Raw genomic sequence first — 21,937 nt, forward strand, 5'->3', positions numbered from 1 at the left:
CTGCAGGGGAATTACTTGGAAAATGAGCAAAATGTCTTCACCAAATCTGAGTAGAGTTAGTGAGGAGAAATCCCTTTTCCCATGGTAAAAATAATTCTAACCACACAGTTTTTTTTAAATGAAAGCTATAGCAAAAATACCCGATATTAAAATGTGGCATGGGCAGTCATCAGCAAATCAACACATAGGTAACTTTTGTGCTCATTTTTTCTATTTCAGAGATTCCCACACCATAGGACGTACGGGGCTGTGGCTAGCCAGGTGCCCAGGCCAAGGCAGGGCAACAGAGAGGAGAGTGTGCACGGAGTCCCCAGTGGTTGCAGGGGTGGGGAAGAAGCACAGCCCCACCCTGGTGCTCTTCCCCTCCTCCTCTCCCTGATCGCTGGGGACTCCCTGCATGCTCTCCCTGCTACTGCCCTGGATACCTAGCCAGCTGCAGCCTTCTATATTTTAGATCTTCTAGAGCAGTGATTCTCAAACTTTTATACTGATGACACCTTTCATATAGCAAGCCTCTGAGTGTGACCCCCCATATAAATTAAAAACACTTTTGTATATATTTAACACCATTATAAATGCTGGAGGCAAAGCGGAATTTGGGATGGAGGCTGACAGCTCACGACCCCCCATGTAATAACCTCATGACCCCCTCAGGGGTCCCAATACCCAGTTTGAAAACCTCTGTTCTAGAGCCTGCAGGAGCAAGAGGCTCTGGGCAGGGAGAGGGAGGCAGGCAAGGAGCCCGGGGCTGATCCATGCCATGGGTTCCTCCAGGAAAGGAGCCAGCCAGGTCCTGCTACTGCCCTGGGTGGGAGCTGCCCCCTCCCCCGGGTGGCCTGATCCACACTTAAAACTTAGGTTGATCTAGCTACGTCATTCAGGGGTGTGAAAAATTTTGCACCCTGAGCACCATAGCTAGGTCAACCTAACTCCCAGTTGACAAAAGGACTTCAGCCACCATCTCTCAGAGAGGTGCATTACCTACATAGATGAAAACCCTTCTGTTGATGTGGAAACTGTCTACACTACAGAGGCATAGCTGCAGTGCCACAGCTGTGTCACTGTAGCAGCTGTAGTGCAAACATACCCCCAGTGTACATATAAACACATATGCCATTAGAAAGAGTTAAAAAAAAAAAAAAAAAAAAAAAACACATAGCAGGATGCTATTACATTACAATGCAGAACTTTTTAATGGCATTTTATAGCCTACCCCGGATGTATTTTATATATGTATTGGCTTAAAAAGCAGGCCTATGCTTCAGTCAATTAGACTATCTTATCTATAAGTATACATATTTATAAATCAAGTATGACTAAGCTATGGTACCCTTTTTAAAAAATTGTCAGCCTGCCATTAAACAATCTGATAAAATAATATGGACTCCACTCCATCCAATCAGAAAAAGAATTTATGCTAGAGAATAAATAACATTTTGCTTAAATATTACAGCAGCCAAGTTTTTAACTGAGAACCCAGTATTAACCTGGGATGGAGTCTGGTTTATAACATGGAGCTCCCATAATGCCAGTGCCACATATGAGGTTATTCTGCCAGTAAGTTACTGGCAAAATGTTAATTATAACCAAGAATGTAGTAAAAAAAAAAAAAAAAAAATCTCAATCTAATACACTAAGAAGTCCTAATCAAGTGAACTTTTAGGAAACTGAACTGTGCAAAATAAAGTATGTTTTTTGTTCTTTTGTAGCTATTCCTTCTAAAACAGTTAAGTAAGTTGGCTTACTTTTTACTAGTTTATTAGGAGACTGAGGTAATGAGATTTTTTTAAAACCACATTTATCCATTGTATTCATTTTCACATCTGATAACAGAATCTCTCCAATTTAAGTCCTGGGATTTATTAAGAGTTAAGTATTTTATCTGCTTTGTCAGCCACAAATGCTATAATGGTTCTAAGATAGAATTTTATAACAATCTGTATTTTATACAAACCAATTTCCTCAGTGATTAATTTCAAGGTTCATCATCTTTAAGTTTAAAATTACAAAACTAGAACAAGCAAACAGTTACCTGTAGCATTGTTGAAAAATGTCTTATTGCTTCATCATATAGGCCGCTGCCAATCAACACGTAGGCAATTGCTGGCAAAGCAAGATTACAAACATTAAAATAAAAGCAACATAGATAACATGTCAAATTTTCAAATATTCAAAAATTTGGTCACATTTAACAAAATGTAAACTAAGTATCTTACTGTAAATCACTTAGCACAAGGGGATCCCAATCCCAAATATAGCCACTAGATGCTATCATAGTTATAGGCAGGGCTAGTTGCCTAGAAGCCAGAGGGACATGCCGGTTGCTTCCGGGAGCTACACGGAGCCAGGGCATGTAGGGAGCCTGCCTTAGCCCCGCTCCGCTGCCACTGGACTTCTAGCAGTCTATTAAAATCTCCCGGATTGCTTTCAACAGCCACCGGGAGATCAATGCAGATTCTGGTAGACTCCTGGCCAATCCGGGATGGTTGGCAACCCTAGGTTGGGGGCAGAGAAGAGAAACTAGGACTGGCTGAGCAACGATAGCTGGAGTGTAAGACGGAGGGGAGGCTGGTACTGACTGGACAAGGAGGATGGGAGCCGTTGAGGGAAACAGGGAGGGCGAAATACAGATCAGATGAGGAGCCAGAAGAGACTGGGACTGGCTGGACAAAGACTGGGACTAGGAACCAGCATCAGGGGAATGGGAGATGAGCTGACAATGAACTGGGGTGCAGAAGGAGAACTGGGACTGGTTAGGGCAAGGGTATGCACTAGGCAGAATGGGGGGCCAAATCAGGACCGCCAGATGCTTTTGAATAGACTGTGAAATTGTTTGTTTGTTTTTGTTTTTACTTCTTATTATCTTTGTTATTATTTTTGTATTTTCTCTGGAGTCTGGACCTTGACTATACCTTGACAAAAATAATTGATTGCCCTGGGATTAGGGAAAGTCTGGGACAAGGAGCTAGGAGACTAGGATTGATATAACCTTAATTCTGTCATTTCCTAACTTCAGAGAGCTTGACTTTGAAACCTTAACATTCCAGCAAGCGAGTGAGTAGTATAAATAAGAGGATGGTATTGTGATTAAAGCACAGTATAGGGAGTCAGTAGACTTGGGTTCTATTCCACCTCTGACACAGGTTTATTATGTATAATAAGAAGTCACTTAGGGATTATTTTTGAAAGGTTCAGGGTGCCTGCTCCACAAATTTAGACGTGGGTACTCAGAACATCTGAAAATCAGGCACCTAGCCTTCCTATTTCAGTTTCCTTATGTGTAAAATTTTCTCCATATCATAAAAGATATTGTGAGGCTAAATTTATTAGTGATCATAGAACAGTTTGAAATCCTCAGATGGTAGACATTATTACACATGGATTAGTTGAATTTTTGCTTATTATTAAGTGTTGATATGGTCAGTATAGAATAAGACACAAAGACAGACCCTGTGCTACGGAGCTTGGAGTCTAGAAGATACACAAGATAGGTCCACATTGGGAGACATAAATGATGATGATAGGTTAGAAAGTAGAGGGCTTTTATTGTGGCTTTTCCTAATCCTGTCTTCTGCACTTATATAATGTTGGGCCATTTGGACAATGTTATTTTTCTTTTTGAAGACCAATACCTGCCCTCCACAGCTTACGGTCTGGTATAAAGAATAGTCCACACCATTTCAACTGCAAATACTTAACTAAAAAAATACTTCACATGAGAGGCTACTGTGTTTTTTCCACTTGTTTACTCAACAGTGGTATGTCATGTTTCTTGGAGAAGATTGCAAAACTTCTTAGAATGGTTTAGATAACTTAACTTTTATAGTTATATTGGAGAAAAAGTCTGAACCTATGGCAGTATTTATGTTGCAAGTGTCAGGGATGAAATTTTACACATTTATGACAAAACACTTTTAGTAGGTCTTCTAAATAGGTCTGGCAGCAAGCTCTTCAATAAAGTTTAAGAGCCAAAACCTGCTCTTGGATACACAGATGCAACTTCTACTGAAGATAATGGGAACTGCATGTGCCCATCAAATTGCAAAATTTGGCTGTAGTAGCTTAAGATACAAGTCTGTTTGTTTGTTCAGAACATTTTATAACTGCAGAGATTAAGACAGCTAAAGTTATCAGAAACTTTTTTGTGTGTGTGTTAGTTTACCTTGACAGCTGTATTGCTAAAAGGAGTTACCAAGGCTTTATTTTTCAAGCATCAGAAGAGTTATTAGTAGAAACTCAACATATTAAGTTTATTTTAGGATGTAGTACTTGGTGGAGAGGTATGGCAGACATAGGCTTTCAGTAAAATATTTGTTTTTGGTGACAGCCCAGCTAAGTTTGTCAGAGGAGGAGTCAGAAAAAGGCAGTAGGAATTCAGGCTACTTCTCAATTTCTAAATAGCCCTTTAGTAAGCAAGATGAAAGCAAGTTTTGTTAAACTCATTTTTCTAACATGTTCATCTATCACCATGACATAAATACCTAGAATATGTAGTATATTTTTCAGTGAGTTTAGTGTTTGTGAAAGGTGCTGGATATATATCCCTAGGGAACAATGACCCATTTATCCACAAAACAGGTAGAGATTGAGTACAGATTTTCCCATGCCAAAAGTTCCCAACCGACTTGGAGGGATAATTTCTAGGGACAAGAGAACCATTCTTCAGCCTATTCAACCCTTGGCATCTCAGCTGAGATTGCCAACAAAGGTGCTAATTAACAGCAATCTCGATGTTTTTCTGTCATGAAGAACCTGGCTTTTGCAAAGCAAACACATTCAGGTGGCATTGTTGCACGCCATTGCTGATGTAAAGGAAAGAAAAAAATACATATACAGGTGGACAGTGCTGTCATTGTGCGGAGACATTTCTTAATTTTGTCCTGGGAATTGGTTTAGGAGAAGGCCAGCCCAACCTGCATCACTATTAACATGTGTGCACTGGGCAGGGTAAAGTGTTTGTTTATCCTGTATAGGGATATGCCTTTGTATATATACAAAAATCGTCACTATGCATACACCACATGAGAATCAGTTAGGAGGTGAGGCTGCACACAGTATTGCTGCAGTATGAGGAGTGAAAGGGACCCAATGGCAACTAGAAAGGCTCCTTGGATTTTCTTCATTTGTCCTTCTTCTCTGCCAAATTCTTAAATCTACTTCATTAGCCATCATTCATATGGTATCACAATCATTCCCAAGGTAATAAACTATTGTCACATAAAGGCAGACTGATGACTGAATACACTAGTTTTGTGGGAAAGAGAAGGATTGGGGAAAGGAGCAAAACAGTGAAAAGACACTGCCTAGAATGTTGTAGGTGATATGAGCAGTGCACGCTTTGAGGAGTCCCCACACAATTCACATTTCTTCCCCTAAGGTTTACTAGAGCAGGAGAAGCACAAATAGAAGGACCTAGGCTCAGAAAAATGCCAGACATCTAGGAAACTCCTAAGAAGACACTCCCGAAAAGATCTACCTAAAGGAGGAGTAGGGCAGGTCGGATGACAGGCCATGGAGCCAAACATGGGAATGGGGTTCCTTTGACATTGCTGCCTGGGCTCCCATGTGGCAAATGCTGAACCACTGGAGGGGCTGAAAATGTACTGCTAGACTAAGGAAGTTTCCAACCTTCCTCAAAATTCTCCCGAGAACTTTCCCCCTACCAGACAGAGACCAAGCTGAAGCAAGAGAGAGAAAAAATGGCAAACAATTCAAAAAAACAAAAACATAAAAAAACCCTCAGCAGCACAGGTTTCCCTCAGATACCTGTTTACAAGACATCTGCCTCTCAGCACAGAAGCAGAAGGCTGTAGAGCAACGTCACAGCAGTTCACCAGGTGCACTTCTAGAGGGTGCCAACAAGTAGACTGCATAGAGAAAGAAATCCACAAGAACCTCCCACCAGTCTATCAGACTTAGAAAAGGTAGGAAAAACAGCAGTTCCAAGCTCCATGGAGCAGCAAGTTCGCTTGAGAGAAAGCTTCTCTCAAACATCCAGAAAATCTTCAGTTATCAACCATGACAGGAAAGAGAGTAGAAAGAGTTCATGAGTGTTTAACAGGGTTTGGGAAAATATTTTCTTCACATTTGCATGACCAAATGAATGGTGAAATTTCCCACTGTGCAGAGTAGAAAGAAGTACTATGAGGAAAAAAGGTACATGATGTTCTTTCCACATAATTAAAAACAAAAGGCTGAAATTTTATTGCGCAGGAGTGATAAAAGTGATCCTAAAGCATCCATCAGAATTACCAACTATAATTTTACAGTATCAAAACATTGTGCCTCTGAGTGGCATCTAGAACCACCCCCATAAACCTTATATAATTATCTTACCCAAATCTTCATTTGTGTTGTCATTATCAGTGGCAAATGGGAATCGCTTTTGTTCTGCAAGTGACTTTGCTTGGCTCTGTAAAACATTATGGTTTTAACGTTTAGCTGACAATAGCAAAAAAAAAAAAAAAATCCTACAAAATCAGAATTTAGCATTGGACAATTTAAGGCTTAAATCCTTAAAAGAACATCTGACATCAAAGTAACTACTACTATTAAAGCAAAATCCATGATATAACAAAACTGAAGAAAGGCACTAAAATTTATTCCTAACCTTTTGTGAGGGGATAAATTGCTTTTCAGATGTGACTGCTATCCTCTGATACTACAGCCAACTTAACATACCAGATGAAAGTATATACACCTAGGACAACCAAAAAATATAAAACAATATCCTTACTATAGTATACATCCCATTTTAACTTGAATTATGGAAATGTCCCTAAGCAATGTATTACATAGTGGGAGGAAAGTTTTACCCTTTGTCCAGTGAGAAGAGAGAGTGAGGACTATAAAACAAATACATAAGAAAATAGACCCAATAATTTTTTTTAAATCTGGAATTGTTAATCTCTTCACTACTACATGCCTTTACAATTAAAACATATATATTGGAATTATAGAGAAAGTAGGGACCACAAAAGCTGACTTGCCTGGAAAAATCTCTTTCCAGAAAACGTATCTGCAGAACAGGATAATATAAAATGAAGTGCACATGGAGATGTCCAAACAAGTATAAACCCCTTTGATTCATACAGAGAACGCCCACTGATTCCTTGAGTCTTGCCTAGAACTCCCATTGCAGTTTAGGGCCACAAAGATGCTTTTCTCAAACTGTGATGCAAACATACCTCTTATGGATCAAGTTTAAATGGAGGATGTGATGTTTGGGCTAGTAATCTTTACTAATTTAATTCAAGTACATTTTTAAGTGGTTTAGTTCCTTTTTTGTCAAAGCTGTAGAGAAGAAAGAGGGCTCCAAATGATCTAAAGATCTTGTACCAGATCCTTGCCGGAGTAAACTGGCATAACTGAGTGTCAATAAGCTAAGTCAATTTACATCAGCTGTGAATCTGGTCCCATGTTTTTTTCCCCCCAAATGTAGATCACAGAAGTTATTAGATCACTTCATTAATATGTCAGCTACCTCATTATTTAGGAGTTGTACATATTATATCCCTCGCACACCATTCAGAGCAACACATGTCTAGTCAATGGGTCATGTCTGGCAACCTTGAAAACAGAAATGGTAAATGACAGAACACTGCTGACTGAACTATTGCACCATGGACCCAGAGTAGGATCTTGCTGCAGATATATCAGAATCCTTTATTTTGAGATGGATTATGTCCATTATCATGTAATAACTGATTGCATTTACAAAAATAACTAGACAATTGCTACCAAATAAACAAAAAGGATGGATCTCCAAAGTTACCAACTCTCTACTTGCTATCTTTAAATGTCTATTATAAAAGTTTTTGCCTCTCTGCCCACAAAAACCGTATACATCAAGGAGTCCCAACTCTTGCCAGCATCAAGATATGCTCACATTATGCCAGTTGCCAGAACTTCAAGGCTAAGTCAGCCATGTTTTGCCACAACGTAAGTATACAGTGCAGCAAACACCACACAAAACAACTGAAGGCATTGAAATGGACTATAGGAGCAAAATTGTAGCCAGAAGTAGCTGAACAACCAATCCAAAAGACTTTGTACTACTGTCTCCAATTTTTCTTGTTGAAGTCAATGCAGCTAAATCTTTGGCTGAGAGAAATTTAAGGCATATTAATTCTAAAAGAATCAAAGAAACGTGGACAGCATTTTTAGTACCAAAAGCAAATCCCATTGCACAGAGGGAACACAATCCTGAAGCTCTTGATCAGTCAGTCTGACTTTTTTGGTCTGTCCTGCATGCTTGTACAGCACCTAGCACAATGGGGTCTGATCCTGACTGGGGCCTTTGGGCATTACCACAAGATTAATGTTTTATTTATTTGTAACCACATTTACATTGATAAATTTTAAAAAACTTACAACTAAAAAAAAAATAATGATGAATTTAACCAAAGTTGGGTGAAAGATTTTTGCTACTGAAGTCAATGCTACCCAAATTTAGATTACTGCTCATCTAAATTATTCTAAGGGAAGTATCAAACTGCATGCACTCAAGAATTTAAATATAACAGCTCATTGGATAAAGGCTTTCCAAAAGTGAGTTATGTCAAGAAGCAAGCGAGAGACAGGTCTTCAGTTTTCTTCTTCTGCTTTAGATGTCCCTCTCCCACCCATGTCTTCAACTTCATTCCTGTTTTTTCCTCCCCAGCAAAAGGCTTCAGCCTTGTTCTTGTCCCCTTCAAACAAGCATAGAATTGTTACATTAAAAAGTTTCACTCCATAGTGCATCTGAGTAATGGGCACTAATGGATAAGGCTGCAATTCTGTCATGCAGGTCGCGGAAGTCACGGATTCCGTGACTTTCCGCGACCTCTGTGACTTTTGCAGCTGCAAGGGCCAGTGCGGCTGATCCCGGAGCCAGCCGGCAGTCCCAGGGCAGCTGGCTCTGGGGAGCTCCCGAGCAGCGGTCCTGCCAGCTGCACCGACCACTGCTCAGGCAGCTTGGGGTGGCTGGCCCCAGGGAGCACCTGAGCAGCGGTTCCAGGAGCAGCCCTGAGGAGGGTTCGAGCAGCGGTCCTGCGGTCGCTGCTCGGGCGGCTGGCCCGGTGGAAGCACCCGAGCAGCACCCAGGCTGTGGTCCCCAGGGCCTCGGAACAGGGGTGGCTGGGGCCCCACAGCAGCAGGGTCCTGGGGCCCCAGAGCAGCAGTGTCCAGGGCTCCAGGAGCTGCTAAGTTTTAGTCGGGGGTATTTATATAGTAAAAATCATGGACAGGTCACAGGCCGTGAATGTTTGTTTATTGCCTGTAACCGGTCCATGACCTTTACTAAAAATACCTGTGACTAAATCTTAGCCTTACTAATGGAATGATCCACACCCTAGAACAAACATTGCCTAAACTGCACAAGAGAGCCACTGCCCAATACATGCTAGAGCCATAGTTCTGGCTGGAAGAAAAACCTTTTCCAGAAACTGTTAGCATTCTTCAAATGCCAATACATACCAGTTATCTTTGGTAAAAAAAAAATCTTCAGGGAAAAGCAAATCAATAGTGACCGATATTTAATTGGGGTTTTATTGACAGGAATATCAGTTTCTTTATTATATGCAATAAATCTTAATTATGATTTCCCTATCCATGAGACTGGCATTTCTTATTGAAAAGGTTATAATTCTCATACAGTCTCCGTATTATTGTTTCAGTTTCTGGAATCTGATGCCTCAATTATGATAGGATAGGCATGGTTTCTTTGTTATACAAGATTGGAATGAACAACAGGATCAAGTGTAATAATATTTCAATTGTTGTCTGAACTAGGAAATTAGAGTTACACTAAACACCCTGATACAGTTAGAAATCCAAACGGATGGTAATCATTTTTGGATTTCACTGCTATGTTTAAAGGTACATTTACAAAAGAATACTTTGCAAGGCTAGAGTGTCAATGGTAGTTACAAGGTATTAGTGAATGAACTAAAAGGTTTTGTTTATAGAAAATCCATCATACAAGATCTTGTAGTTCACATCTGTAGATTAATCTTTTAAAATCTGTTATTAAAATTAAGATATGAATAATCATGACCTGCTTCCTCCGTACTGCACATATTTCTAATGCACCTTTCACCATATGTCTAGGTACCAGATATACATCTGACATGAAATGTTTTTGGAACTAGCATTCTGCTCAAGATTTCAAGTGGAAAATAAATTTCAATCAAAAAGGAACTTGCATGACTTGATATAGGGGCAAATCACAGGAGCTGGTGGTGACACCAACGAGCTGGGATATAGAGTTTGTATCATTGAAGTCAGAAAAAAATTCCCAGCTGTGATAACAGAATGGTGTTTCCACTTTAATTTTCCTGGGCAATTTAAATTAACAGGGTCCAGGATTAGAGAGATTAGCTGTAGAGTAAGTATGAAATTAAAGAATTAAGAGTTATTTTAAATTTGGTTTTCCCTAGGTCTAGCCTGTTTGTACATATACTAATCACATCTTATGAATATTTTGTTACAATATTAGGTGTAATGATTGCTTATTTTTTAGGCTGTAAAACATGTTTAGAGCAATTGTATAAAATCCCATTTGGCCTTTGGCCTTAAAGGAATTTATGATTAAATTAGTACTTGGTGGTCTCTCATATCAATAATCTCAAATATTATTGATGAATTCCATCATTAGCTTGTTTTTATTTGCTTGGGATATGGAAATAAGGTGCTTTATCCAATTCATCCATCCAGTTCCCTGGAAAGTAACTGTAAGAACAGCACTGATTTCTTCAATATTTTTTTGTTCTATATTTCAGAAAGATTATGGTCTTGAACTACAGGGAAAGTTATAGACATGCAAGTATATTTCATTAGTATGGAGTGAACACCCTGGAATCACTAGGTCAATCAGGAGATTTGGCCAAATAAATAACTGCTGTGGTGACAGAACAAAAAATTAAGACTGAGAACTGCAATGGCCGATTTGCACTACATAGGAGAGTTAAAAGAACAGGAGCACTTGTAGCACCTTAGAGACTATTCTGAAACCTGTCATAGGAGAGTTAAGCTTTTTTTGTTTTTAAATTACCCCAACAGTGATTGCTTCCAACTGGGATAGTCTTCTCAGAGTGCATGTTTACACAGGCTATGACCAATTATTTTTTAAAACAGTTTCCCCTGCAAACACACACACCATGAATCTCTCTCTCGCTGACATACTAAAGAAATAAGAGATTCCACAAAGTCAGTGACCATTATACAGCACTGAGATCATATATCCTGTAAACCTACTGTGATCTTTAATAAAATAAGTTGGGTAGCCAGCATTATTGTTATAAAACACTATGATTTTTTTTTTTTTATCTTGAAGCTGTCCCTTCAGAATTCTCTATGCAATGATAGTAGATCATGACAAAATGTGATGCAGAGTGACTGAATTGATTAGGAGACAGATAATGGGATACAAAACTTCTTCCTTTTACATCACCAGTTCATAGTGGCCATTCTGTAGTAACTTAAATTAGTTACTGATAGAGTCCTACATTAAATGCTCTTGTGGTGTCAGACCAGGTCCTGGCACCTTTGGCAGGCCTGGTCTACACTATGACTTTAATTCGGATTTAGCAGCGTTAAATCGAATTAACCCTGCACCTGGCCACACAACGAAGCCATTTATTTCGAAATAAAGGGCTCTTAAAATCGATTTCTGTACTCCACCCCGACGAGCGGAGTAACGCCAAAATCGATATTGTCATTTTGAATTAGGGTTAGTGTAGCCGCAATTCGATGGTATTGGCCTCCGGGAGCTATCCCACAGTGCACCATTGTGACCGCTCTGGACAGCAATCTGAACTCGGATGCACTGGCCAGGTAGACAGGAAAAGCCCCGCGAACATTTGAATTTTATTTCCTGTTTGCCCAGCGTGGAGAGCACAAGTGACCACAGAGAGCTCATCAGCACAGATAACCATGCAGGCCGATAATCGAAAAAGAGCACCAGCATGGACCCATACGGGAGGTACGGGATCTGATCGCTATATGGGGAGAGGATTCAGTGCTAGCAGAACTTCGTTCAAAAAGACGAAATGCCAAAACTTTTGAAAAAATCTCCAAGGGCATGATAGAGAGAGGCCACAATAGGGACTCAGATCAGTGCCATGTGAAAGTCAAGGAGCTCAGACAAGCCTATCAAAAAACAAAGGAGGCAAACGGTCGCGCCTGGTCAGAGCCGCGGACATGCCGCTTCTACGCCGAGCTGCATGCAGTTCTAGGGGGAGCCGCCACCACCACCCCACCTCTGACCGTGGATTCCGAGGCGGGGTAATCTCATCAGCTACACCTGAGGATTCTGCGGACGGGGAAGAGGAGGAGGAGGATGAGCATGAGCTTGCGGAGAGCACACAGCACTCCATTCTCCCCAACAGCCAGGATCTTTTTCTCAGCCTGACTGAAGTACCCTCCCAACCCAGTATCCAAGACCATGACCCCATGGAAGGGACCTCAGCTGAGTTTACCTTTTAAAATATAAAACTTGTTTTAAAAGCAAGCGTTTTTTTAATGATTACTTTGCCCTGAGGACTTGGGATGCATTCGCAGCCAGTACAGTTACTGGAAAAGTCTGTTAACGTGTCTGGGGATGGAGCGGAAATCCTCCAGGGACATCTCCATGAAGCTCTCCTGGAGGTACTCCAAAAGCCTTGCCACAAGGTTTCTGGGCAGTGCAGCCTTATTCCGTCCTCCATGGTAGGACACTTGACCGCGCCATGCTAGTAGCAAGTAATCTGGTATCATTGCATGACAAAGCCTGGCAGCGTATGGTCCCGGTGTTTGCTGGCATTCAAGCAACATCTGTTCTTTATCTTGCTGTGTAATCCTCAGGAGAGTGATATCGCTCATGGTAACCTGGTTGAAATACGGGAATTTAATTAAGGGGACAGAGGTGGCCATTCCTACTGGGCTGTTTGCCTGTGGCTGAAAAGAAATCCTTCCCTGCAGTTAGCCAAGCGCACGGGGGGGGGGGGGGGGGGGGGGGGGGGGGGGGGGGAGGGGAGGAATTGGCCCTGAGCTTTTCACGTTTGGCTAGCAGGGATCTTCCCTGATACCAGCCACGCGGTGGGGGGAGGGATAAAGCGATCATCCAGAGAATTGGATAGGGGTGGGAGGGCGGTTAGTTTGTTTTCTGCTACTGAAGGTTAACAGGAAAACCGCAGCACTCAACGGGCTTTGCTTGGTATGTGGGAAAGGAGGGCACAGAAGCCGAAAGACAATGGCTTACCATGGCCACATGCAAGCCGAATTCTGTTGCCCGGACCTGCGTCTGTGATCTCTAGCACCAAAGCCACAGGCACTCAATATTAAGAGGCAAAATGCGACCTTGCACAGAAATCACATGTGCTATGTAATGTGAATAGTGTTGGTCACCATGAAAGAGTATAAGCATTGTTCTGTAAAATGCATCTTTTTAAAAAATTCTCTCCTTTTTTCCCCTCTCTCCAGCAGCTGCAAATTTTTCAAGCCTCCCTCCTCCGTCCCAAAGGCTATCTCAGATAAGGCGTCGGAAAAAGAATACGCGAGATGAGATGTTCGCGGAAATCATGGAATCCACCCGCAGTGAAAGAGCTCATCTGAATGAGTGGAAGGACATAGTTTCAAAGTATAGGAAAGATGCCAGTGAACGTGAGGACAGGAGGGACCAACGTGAGGACAGGAGAGACGCTCGAGATGAGAGGTGGCGTCAGGAAGATCAGAGGAGGCAGGAGGCAACGCTGGGGCTGCTGCGTGAGCAAACAGACATGCTCCGGCGTCTGGTGGAGCTTCAGGAACGGCAGCAGGATAACAGAGTGCTGCTACAGCCCATGTATAACCCCCTCCCCATGTTCCATAGCCTCCTCACCCAGACGTGTAAGAACGCGGGTGGGGGGGGGAGGAATGCTCTGTACACCCTCCCATTCCACCCCAGTGGACAGCCCAAGCAAAAGGCTGTCATTTTTTTTTAACCTTTTTTAGTGGCCTTTTCCTTCCCACCGATCCTCCTCCCAAACCCCACCCGGGTTCTCTCCCTCTTTTTATAATCAATTAATAAAGAATAAATGATTTTTAAACGATAGTGACTTTATTTCCTTTGAAAGCAAGCTGGGGGAAGGGGGAGGGTGGGTTCCTTACAGAGAATGAGTAAATAAAGGGGGTGGGTTTTCATGAAGGAGAAACAAACAGAAATTTCACACTATAGCCTGGCCAGTACTGAAACTGGTTTTCAAAGCTTCTCTGATGCGCAGCGCTTCCTAGTGTGCTCTTCTAATCGCCCTGGTGTCTGGCTGCGCGTAATCAGCAGCCAGGCGATTTGCCTCAGCCTCCCACCCCGCCATAAAGGTCTCCCCCTTACTTTCACAGAGATTGTGGAGCACACAGCAAGCAGCAATAACAATGGGGATACTGGTTTGGCTAAGGTCTGACTGAGTCAGTAATGATCGCCAGCGACCTTTTAAACGGCCAAATGCACATTCTACCACCATTCTGCACTTGCTCAGCCTGTAGTTGAACAGCTCCTGACTCCTGTCCAGGCTGCCTGTGTATGGCTTCATGAGTCATGGCATTAAAGGGTAGGCTGGGTCCCCAAGAATAACTATTGGCATTTCAACATCCCCAACGGTTATTTTCTGGTCCGGGAAGTAAGTCCCTTGCTGCAGCCGTTTAAACAGATTAGTGTTCCTGAAGACGCGAGCATCATGAACCCTTCCCGGCCAGCCCACGTTGATGTTGGTGAAACGTCCCTTGTGATCCACAAGTGCTTGCAGCACCATTGAAAAGTACCCCTTGCGCTTTATGTACTGGGTACCCTGGTGCTCCGGTGCCAAGATAGGGATATGGGTTCCATCTATCGCCCCACCACAGTTAGGGAATCCCATTGCAGTAAAGCCATCCACTATGACCTGCACATTTCCCAGAGTCACTACCTTTCGTAGCAGCAGCTCAGTGATTGCTTTGGCTACTTGCATCACAGCAGCCCCCACAGTAGATTTGCCCACTCCAAATTGATTCCCGACTGACCGGTAGCTGTCTGGCGTTGCAAGCTTCCACAGGGCTATCGCCACTCGCTTCTCAACTGTGAGGGCTGCTCTCATCTTGGTATTCTGGCACTTCAGGGCAGGGGAAAGCAAGTCACAAAGTTCCATGAAAGTGCCCTTACGCATGCGAAAGTTTTGCAGCCACTGGGAATCGTCCCACACCTGCAACACTATGCGGTCCCACCAGTCTGTGCTTGTTTCCCAGGCCCAGAATCGGCGTTCCACGGATAGAACCTGCCCCATTAACAACATGATCTCCAAAGCACCGGGGGCCTGCGGTTTGAGAGAATTCTGTGTCCATGTCCTCATCACTCTTGTCTCTGCGCTGCTGTCGCCGCCTCCTCCTCTCCTTGTTTTTCTGGTCCTGGTTCAGCATAAACTGCACGAGAACACGCGAGGTGTTTACAATGTTCATGACTGCTGTCTTGAGCTGAGCGGGCTCCATGCTTGCCGTAGTATGGAGTCTGCAGTGTTCACCCAGGAAAAAAGGCGCGAAATGGTTGTCTGCCGTTGCTTTCATGGAGGGAGGGGTGATGCTGTAGCCAGAACCACCTGCGACAATGTTTTTTGCCCTATCAGGCACTGGGATCTCAACCCAGAATTCCAATGGGCGGGGGAGACTGCGGGAACTATGGGATTGCTATGGGATAACTACCCACAGTGCAATGCTCCGGAAATCGACGCTAGCCCAGATACATGGACGCACACCACCGAATTAATGTGCTTAGTGTGGCCGCATACATTTGACTTTATACAATCTGTTTCCAAAATTCAAATTCTGTAAATTCGGATTAATCCCGTAGTGTTGACATACCCGCAGTCTCAGAAGTAGAAGATTCATTATGAAGCCCGTGCACTAATCTATCACTTCCAGAGGCAGCATTTCTTGAAAGGAGTTGAGACATACTAACAGAGTGCAAGTAAGCTGTGTGCACGGGCCTGGTTGTAGCATTAGTTCCATGGGTAGAAGTCCTAAGTATCCAAAGATGTCAATCTACTATCTTTCATGAGCACTTTTCTTGTGTAGTGTATTGATCCAAGAGCAGGTGGCCATAGCAGCAAATAATTTGTACAAATTCCCTCTACATAGCCAAATTGAACTAAATTTGTAGTGCAGGATGAATATGAAATTAAAGAATTTAAAATTAGCTTAAGTTTGGTTAAGAAAATATATGTGTTATAAAGACAGGCCCTGACTAGCAAGTAGAAGGAAGGCCTTGAAAATAATGAGTTATAAGGCCAGAAGGAATGAGATAGGGAGGATGTCTGGTTCAAAGAATATCTAATATGATACAGGGAAGTTTCTAAAAAGAAGGCCTCTGACCAACAGGTGTGACTTCACATGGTTTTAAATAAGACAAAAGGAATCTGTCTTAAAAGGAGCCAACATAAACTTTCCCACCCTACATACCAGTGTTATCTTAAAAGTGAAGGTTTCAGAGTAGCAGTCGTGTTAGTCTGTATCCGCAAAAAGAACGAGGAGTACTTGTGGCACCTTAGAGACTAACAAATTTATTTGAGCATAAGCTTTCTTGTTAGTCTCTAAGGTGCCACAAGTACTCCTTGTTCTTTTTTCTTAAAAGTAAAGCATATGTGGACCCAGCTGCAATGGAAAAAATGTTGGTCAGCAAGGAGGAGGAGAGGAAAGGCCTTGGGAAGAAAATCTTATTTGGAGTAAGACTGGAATGAAGGGTGAATTGTCTCAAATTGCCAATTATTGACTTCCTCTCAAAAACAATGACATCATTTGTTTGTTAAGGGGTATAAAAAGAGTTATGTGTGACGGGTTGGACCCCTTGGGAAGCCACCTGATGTGCTGAGATACCACTGAGTCTACCTGTTCTGCCAGCATGGGTCCCCTTTAACCTGTCTTGCTGAGCCAGGCTCTCAAAACCTCCTCTAACACACACACAGGCAGGGCTACACCCAGCTGCAGATCGGCTCTGGGAAGATTCAGCTTAAGAGACTTGCTCCAGCACTCAGATGTCCACCTTCCTTGGAGTGCGGACCCAGAGAGATATTATGAAATTGCTGCCCCCCACACCCGCAATGTGGAGAGAAGTATGCACACTTCTCCCCACCCCAGTTAGAAATTGCAGAAACTAGGTTTAATAATAAACAAAATAAATTGTATTAACTATAAAAGGCAGGATTTTAAGTGGTAGAAGGGGAAACAAGCAAATTACTAAGTAAATAAAACCAAACATGCAAACTAAGCTAATTTCAGTAAAGGAATTGGTTACAGATAGTATTTCTCAGCCTAGATATTGTTGCAGGCAGTTTGCAAAGTTTCTGTGGTTCAGAGTTCCAGTTATATTCCTTTTTAGACTGGACCCCAGTCTCAGTCTGGACTCCCCATCTTGCTTTCCCTTTTGCAGTCTTTCTTCTTGGGCAGACAGGCCAGGGAGAGGAGTCCTGTCTGCCTTACTCCCCACCCTTACATAGGATTTACATAAGGCAGGAATCCTTTGTTTCCCAAACTTGACCCCCGCCTTCTTCCCTTACAGTGGAAAGTTACCATAAATCCCAGGTAATGTTTAGTATCTCGGCTCTATGAGCTAAGATCAAGCGTAGTATCAAGTGACAAGACCACCTGACTCTGTAGTATCACAGCCTCCATGAATCAGTGGCAGTATGGAGCATCCACAGGAAGGCCAGGCTTTTCACAGCTCATTGTCCTTGCTGATGGGCCATCCGCCCCGTTTGTCGTTTCCATTGTTACACCTGAAGTATTAGCAGTGGGCGTCACCCAAAGTAGCATAGTAGGAATACAGATACATAGTCAATATTCCTAACTTCAGATACAGAAATGATACAGGCATACAAATTGGATAATCGCATTCAGTAAATCATAACCTTTCCAATGATATCTCACATGAGCCATCTGGCATAAAGTATATCTCAGTTATGTCATATTCATATGATAAGCATATTTTCATAAAGAATATGGAATGACACATCACATTATGAATCTAAGGTTTCTTTGTTAGACCCTATTTGATCATGTTGGAGCACACCACAATGAGATGGTTTTCCCTTGGTCAAGTCTATTTAGTAAGTATACTGATCATATGCTTATGAATACTTTGTTACTGTATTGGGTGAACTGACTGCTTATTTTTAAACTGTTAGGCATGTTCAGAACAATGCTAGAAAATGCCATTTGGCCTTTGGACTTAAAAACATGAATTTTTGGTAAAATTAGTGTCTTATGGTCTCTCCCATAATATTAATAATTTATAATATTAATAATAATTCCGACATCTAGTAAATTGATACACAAACCCATTTCTCTCACATCTACAACCAATTAGCATTCTTATTGTACATAATAAAACAGTATACAGCATACCAGAATTTTTTCAGTATTGAGAGAAAGCAGAGATTCACAGGATGAAGACCCTCTTAGTTCACAGTCTGATTCATGGAAGTGCAAAAGTGGTGAATCTGCAAAAACAAAAATTTGAATTATCTCTGGATAGTCTACTTGAACTGTTATACTTAAACAGAGTATAAACGTATCAGATAATGCAAATGACATGTTTCCTCATGCCAACCCCACCTTTTAAAAATTCCACTACAGAGCAGTCCCATAGAGTAGGATTGTTCATATGTTCCATACATCATGTTTGTTCCAGGAGTGATGGCAAGAAGTGCAGTAGCTGACATGAACCTTGTTATACTATTTCTGCCTATGGAGCAGACCAAAATTTGTGTGCAAGAGTAGTAGCACAGAGAAGCTGGATGGGGAGAAAACCAGGAGATGAGGAGGAGGGGGGGGGAATGTGAGGAGGAAGAAGTGTGAAAGTGATTGGGAAAAGCAGTGCATGTCAGTTTGAGACTATTTGGTCCCTCATTCTTTGAGCCAGCACATTCAGGTCCTAGGGAGAATCACTGGATGGGTCTATGTCCAGCCTTCAGATGGAGGAAAGGTGTCTGGTATGCTGGCCAGCAAACAGTGGGGTAAAGACTGGAAAGGGATAGATGAGAAAGATTAAGGAGACAAGAGTAGAAAGAATGGTAAAAATAAGGGATGGGACACAAACACATGAAAAAGTAGCAGTTAAGATATTACAGTGAAAGGCACTATAGAAAGTTTAACATGAATAAAAATCCAAATATGGAATACACCCAGAAAGAGTATGTAAATGGGGTGGGGAAGTGGGGGAGAGCAAAGGGAAGAAAAAAAATAATACATTGCGTAATTGTAGAAATCAAAATAGAATCTGAGGCATTACAGAGTTTAATGACTACAGTTAACTGGACTGACAGATACAAGAAACTAAAATAAAAATAATCTTCACCAGTTTGAAATATTGAAGAAGGCAAAAGACTTCTACCACATGTGCAAGAAACAATATTAACCATTTACTTATCTACTGCAAATAGCAAAGTTTTAACAAACATTTATCAGTGGAAAGGCAAAAAACTCTGTAAGAGCCTTCTTGTTTCAATTTTGTTAAGCTGTTGCTCCTCCTCTTTACTATTGTAGGATACATCTTACTTGTGTGTCCTGATTATAAAACCCAAACAAAAATGGTATAACCAGGTAATTCAGAGAGAGAGAGATCAACAGAACAAAAAGCAACACAGTCTATTTATAAAATACAAGTTGGAACAGCAACTAAAAATTAGTCACTGCAAGTAGAAAATGAAGTTATAGTTCTAAATGAACCATAAACGAAACTTGGGGGGAGGATTCTCATAACAGGAATTATACTGTTTGAGGAGCCCAAGATTCACAGATTTTAAGACCAGAAGGGACTACAATGATCACCTAGTGTGACCTTCTGCCTAATGCAGGATATAAATTTTCATCCAGTAATTCCTGCAATGTGCCTAATCTGCATAAAGAATCAAGGTGAAGGGGTGGAGTGCCGTGCCATTACATCAGAAGTATTTACTATGCCAATGAGCTACAATTCAACTACTAGGTGTTTAATGATTAAGTTCTTTGCGTAAGGATACAAGGAAAAAATTAGAGTGGACTATCTGTTACAAATCACAGGATAGAGAGGACATTTAAAAAGATATCCTGGACCAATTTACAAGATTCTCAAAACTCTTAAGATTAAATCTATTTATGGAGGGATTTCACTACCCATAAATCTTTAGGTTAATAAATACTGTCAAACTTGCATCAAATTGTTTCCTAGGTTACGCAGAAGACAACTTTATGAACCACAAAGTAGAGAATCCAACCAAAGGAGAAGCCATACTGGATCTACAATATAGACAGGAACTGACTGAGCATGACAGCAGTAGGGAAGTTTGAGAAAACCAAATCCTCTTAGCCAAAAGGAGAGTTTTTCCAATTATTGATTCATTTAACCAGAACTGAAAGATTTGTAAACAGCTGAGAATGGATTGGTGTGCCACTGGTTTTAAAACTAGCACAGATATTGCTACAAGCTGTATCCCAACCAGTACATCGAAATTTACATCTTTCAACCATCTCTCCATTGGAGAATCCTAACTCAGCCTGTCATACAAGTACCTATTTCATTATGAACATAAGAAACAGCAGGTCACTGGAATGGATAAGCTATGTTATATTTATTAGGATGCAACCTGTAAACATATAAAAGTACCAGACTTGCTTTGCCTGCAAGCTACATGGAACAAACAAACAGTGCTAAGAATTTTGTGTTTTATACTCCTTGAAGTGGGGACCAATTTTGTATTGTGTTTTTACAGCACCTAGCAAAATGGGGACGTGGTCCCTGACTAAGGCTCCTAGGTGCTACAGTAATACAAACAACTAACCCAGGGGTAGGCAACCTATGGCACCTGTGCCAAAGGCAGCATGCAAGCTGATTTTCAGTGGCTCTCACATTGCCCAGGTCCTGGCCACCGGTCTGGGGGGCTCTGCATTTTAATTTAATTTTAAATGAAGCTTCTTAAACATTTTGAAACCTTATTTACTTTACATACAACAATAATTTAGTTATATATTATAGACTTATAGAAAGAGACCTTCTAAAAAAGTTAAAATGTATTACTGGCACGCGAAACCATAAATTGGAGTGAATAAATGAAGACTTGGCCCACCACTTCTGAAAGGTTGCTGACCCCTGAACTAATCATTTCCATTTGCTATAAGGTGGATGCTTTACATAAACAATTTAAAGGGCAGCAGTCTTAAGAGCAGAGCCAAATATATTTCCATATCCAAATATATATATATTTGCACATAAAGACAAAAATATTTTTTCACGAGTCTTTGCTAAACTTGTTTTAAACTTCTCTAAATAACCTTAGTAGGATATGCCAGTACACACAGCACAAAAACAACAACAACACTGGAAACTATGGAAGTCACAAGCTAGAGTTACATAAATAACTCTGGCAGTTTCTTTATTACATTGGATTTTTTTTTCTATTTTTCATATTTCTATATTCATTTGGTTTTGTTCACATGTATTGCCTGTAAGTGATGTGCATTATATCTAAGTCACAAAGGATGAACAAATACATGCTTATGATCAAATGTTATACTGAATGTCCTACAAAGACTTAAGTGTATGCAGAACTTTAGTCCCACTGAGGGCTTCTCATGTGAGTAAAGTTATGCACATGCTTAAACCTTTGCAAGATTAGGCAGATTCTTTATTAACAAACAAAACAAATAGTACTAGTGAAACATTAACTTTACCAGCAAGACAACTTTTTTTTTTTTTTTTTTTTTTTTTAAACTGAACCCTATTCAACACACTAACAAATAAGGAGCTGGCAAGTCTCCATACCACCAAATACACAATTCAGGCTTGCACAGGCTCTGTATTTGCACTTTGCAAACCTGCCAGTTCTCTTTTCATTCATTTTGGATTAGAACCAACGACATCAGTCAAGAGGACTCACACTTTCTGTTGGCCTTTTGAAAACTAAAAACTTTTTTCTTCATGTTAGCTTATTGCAACAGCCAAAGT

General features: G+C 41.3%; 1 protein-coding gene across 3 annotated transcripts in view; it reads right to left on the bottom strand.

The window, feature by feature from the left end:
* Positions 1-21,937, bottom strand: part of TTC13 (tetratricopeptide repeat domain 13) — a 73,031-nt gene that overhangs the window by 49,824 nt on the left and 1,270 nt on the right. For all 3 annotated transcript variants that reach the window (XM_054022617.1, XM_054022615.1, XM_054022616.1), the window contains exons 2-4: positions 18,361-18,455; positions 6,337-6,412; positions 2,033-2,103 (exon numbers count right to left, since the gene is read on the bottom strand). In XM_054022617.1, coding sequence (XP_053878592.1) covers positions 2,033-2,103; positions 6,337-6,412; positions 18,361-18,455 — 242 coding nt within the window. The remainder of the gene's footprint in view (positions 1-2,032; positions 2,104-6,336; positions 6,413-18,360; positions 18,456-21,937) is intronic.

This window comes from Malaclemys terrapin, chromosome 3, assembly GCF_027887155.1.
Source record: "Malaclemys terrapin pileata isolate rMalTer1 chromosome 3, rMalTer1.hap1, whole genome shotgun sequence".
NCBI lineage: Eukaryota > Metazoa > Chordata > Testudines > Emydidae > Malaclemys > Malaclemys terrapin.